Source organism: Geospiza fortis, unplaced genomic scaffold (genome assembly GCF_000277835.1).
Source record: "Geospiza fortis unplaced genomic scaffold, GeoFor_1.0 scaffold909, whole genome shotgun sequence".
NCBI lineage: Eukaryota > Metazoa > Chordata > Aves > Passeriformes > Thraupidae > Geospiza > Geospiza fortis.
This window is the reverse complement of record NW_005054520.1, coordinates 941,720-944,462: the sequence shown is the minus strand read 5'-3', so window position 1 is coordinate 944,462 and position 2,743 is coordinate 941,720. Positions and strand designations below refer to the sequence as shown.

The following is a 2,743-nucleotide window of genomic DNA, read 5'->3' as shown; positions in this document are numbered from 1 at the left end:
TGCCCCAGCTGCAGCCACATCACTGTTAACAACAGACAAGACACAGACACACAAACTGTGATGTAGTAGCCCCAAAAATACTGCTCTCTGAGGGTTTTTTTTTGCTACTTGATAGTAAGCTTGAGACTTCTGGCCACAATGAAATGTTTCTCAATTTGAACTAGATGTGGAATCAGGTAACATTTCCCCCTCCTCGTGTAATTTAAAGACTGCACCTTGTGCAAAGCAGACAGGCTTTGCTGTGCTACCCCATGACAGTCCAGTGTTGCTCACTGGTAGGACCTGGAGGCCTCTCCATTTCTGACTTCCCTGAGTCTCAGAAAAGGCAAACTGTTTGCACAGGAGGGAGGGGAGCTGGGCACTGCACAGGCTGCTGGATCTTACTCTAGCCTGTAATTCATCACAAGGAAGTGCAGGGTTCCAGATATGTGCCCTCATTTCCTATGTTTGACTTAATCAAATCTGCATAAATTAATAATTCAGTCATTATCATTATGAGCTTGATTATTGCTAGGAGATTTGACTGAACTGGACTGGCTGAACCGAATATATCTAAATAAAACCTCCTACTTTTCCTATTAGTCCACTAACACAAAGGACCTCCAGCACTGTTAATAGAGAATCCCTTCTCTTTATCCTGAGCTAAGCCATTGATCCAGCCTGTCCGTGGATATGTGCCTGGTTCTCAGCCTGTGCCCTCCCACTACTACAAAATTCATCATTCTAAAGACCTGACATTTCTCTCCTCTGTTACTCATTTTCCTAATAATTTTGGCATTTTCTTTTCACCAGAGAGGCCAAAGCCCAGGTATTGTAGGAATCAGGCAGAGGATTCAGAGTTAGCAAATTGAATTGGACTAAACTGGTACAACCAAGAGCAGATCAGAGGAGCTTCTCTGTACAGAAGGAGCAAAGACCTTCTCTGTCTCTTGGGTCTGCTTTTATTCACCATTTAAGGAACTGCTGTACAAGCTGTCAAAGAACAGCACAGCAGCAGAGAAAGCAGTGAAAACACAGAACACTTCCATTATTGTACCAAGAATTCCAGCTTTGCCAGTGCCCAAACACTGCTCTAACTGGACAGCAAAAGGCTGGATTTGCTGGTTCTGAAAGCTCTTGCCCACCTGCATGTTCTCCGTAGCATCCCCAAGCAATCCCCCAAAAGTGATGGCATTGGTGACAGTGGCCAGGTAGATGAAGAGGATGGCTGAGAGAGCCTGGATGTTCAAAGCGTCGTAGAAGTCGCTGGCGAAGAACGGTGCTTTCCTCTTGATGTCTTTGATCAAGCCCCCGCAGAATCTGCAGGGACAAGCAAGAGGAGACTCAGGCAAGATGTCTCACAGTGAAACTCACCATGCTAAGCCAGCAGAGACACTGCCAGCAATGAAGTATGATCTCTAAGGAGTGAGATCAGCACATTACAAACAGCCTCATCATAGCTGTGGTGGTCCAGGGATCTCAGAGAGAAAGCTGTAAGGAGAGATAATATCTCAAACTCGTGATGCAGCTAGAAAGGGACAAATTGCAGGACTACAAGCCACCCTTCTGCTGGAACAGACCACCACAGTTTGTATTTCAGGGAGCTCATCTGTTGGTTTTTTCCCCCCAAATATATTAGTTGATGTAATAAAATAGATTAACTCTGGTCTAAGTCCCTGCCTGAATTTCTCCACATAGCAGACACCATGGCTGGGCGAGCCAAACAATCTGCTGCATGGAAAAATGCTTCAAATTAATAACCAGCAAAAGAACTAGAAGTAAAAACATAAGGGAAACACTCTTGGATGACAAAAGAACTCACTTGCAGACATCCCTTTTTGTATGATCACAAACAAGACAGTACTTAAATCTTATAAACTCCACGTGGCACTGACACTGCCAGCATGAAAAATGTTTGTTTAGCCTCTTGTTCCTCTGCTCACAGCTCCCCACCTCTGCCAGGACTGCACAGACACTGTGGCAGACAGGCACACGCCACCTTCTGACCCCAAATCAGGACACTCCACTGCCTTGTACACACCAATGCAGTGTAAAGACTTTCAGACTTTTGTCCTAGAATTTAGACTAAAACTAGAACTGAAAAAGAAGATTCACAGTGGGAAGGAAGGCATAAAGCCACCATGAAGCCCTGTGCACTGATCTTGAAATGCTGAACTCGCTGTTTCATGGCCACCTGAGCTGTATTCCCACTCCAGTGGACTTTAACGTGGCACAAAGCAGAGTAATAAAGCAGAGAGTAGGGTCTGGGGCACTGTTATCCTCTCTCTTTCTATCCCATAAAAGCCTTTAGCTGTGCAATCCAACTGCATCACTAACATCCAGAAAAGGGAACATCTCTGCTTTTGGCTAAGGCACCCCTTCAGCAATCCAAAGGGATTAACTGAGGCTTGTACCAGCCATGTTTATGTCCCCTACAGCTCATCTGACTTCCCAGGCTCCCAACAGAAGGCACCTGGGCCTTCTGTCCTTTTTAATGTCTCCTTATCATTTACTGAGCATCTGATCCATGACCTTCTGCCATCTGCTGAAGCCGGAGGTTCTGAACCCTTCACACAGCTTCACTCTGGGCAGGAAAGGCCCCCAGGACACGTTCTGGGGTCACACCTGAGCCTGTACAGGCAGCCCACTGGGCTGGGGATGCTTTGGCAAGGGAAGCATTGCAGGGGTGTCACTGACCTGCCTGTGCGCTGCAGCTCCTCGCAGTCGCCGTGGCCGCCGCCGCCGTGGCCGGCGGCCGGGGGGG

The 2,743-nt window shown here is 47.1% G+C and overlaps 1 protein-coding gene across 2 annotated transcripts in view; it reads right to left on the bottom strand.

The window, feature by feature from the left end:
* Positions 1-2,743, bottom strand: part of SLC4A4 (solute carrier family 4 member 4) — a 117,563-nt gene that overhangs the window by 26,190 nt on the left and 88,630 nt on the right. For both annotated transcript variants that reach the window (XM_014310375.2, XM_031063646.1), the window contains exons 12-13: positions 2,677-2,730; positions 1,125-1,299 (exon numbers count right to left, since the gene is read on the bottom strand). In XM_014310375.2, coding sequence (XP_014165850.1) covers positions 1,125-1,299; positions 2,677-2,730 — 229 coding nt within the window. The remainder of the gene's footprint in view (positions 1-1,124; positions 1,300-2,676; positions 2,731-2,743) is intronic.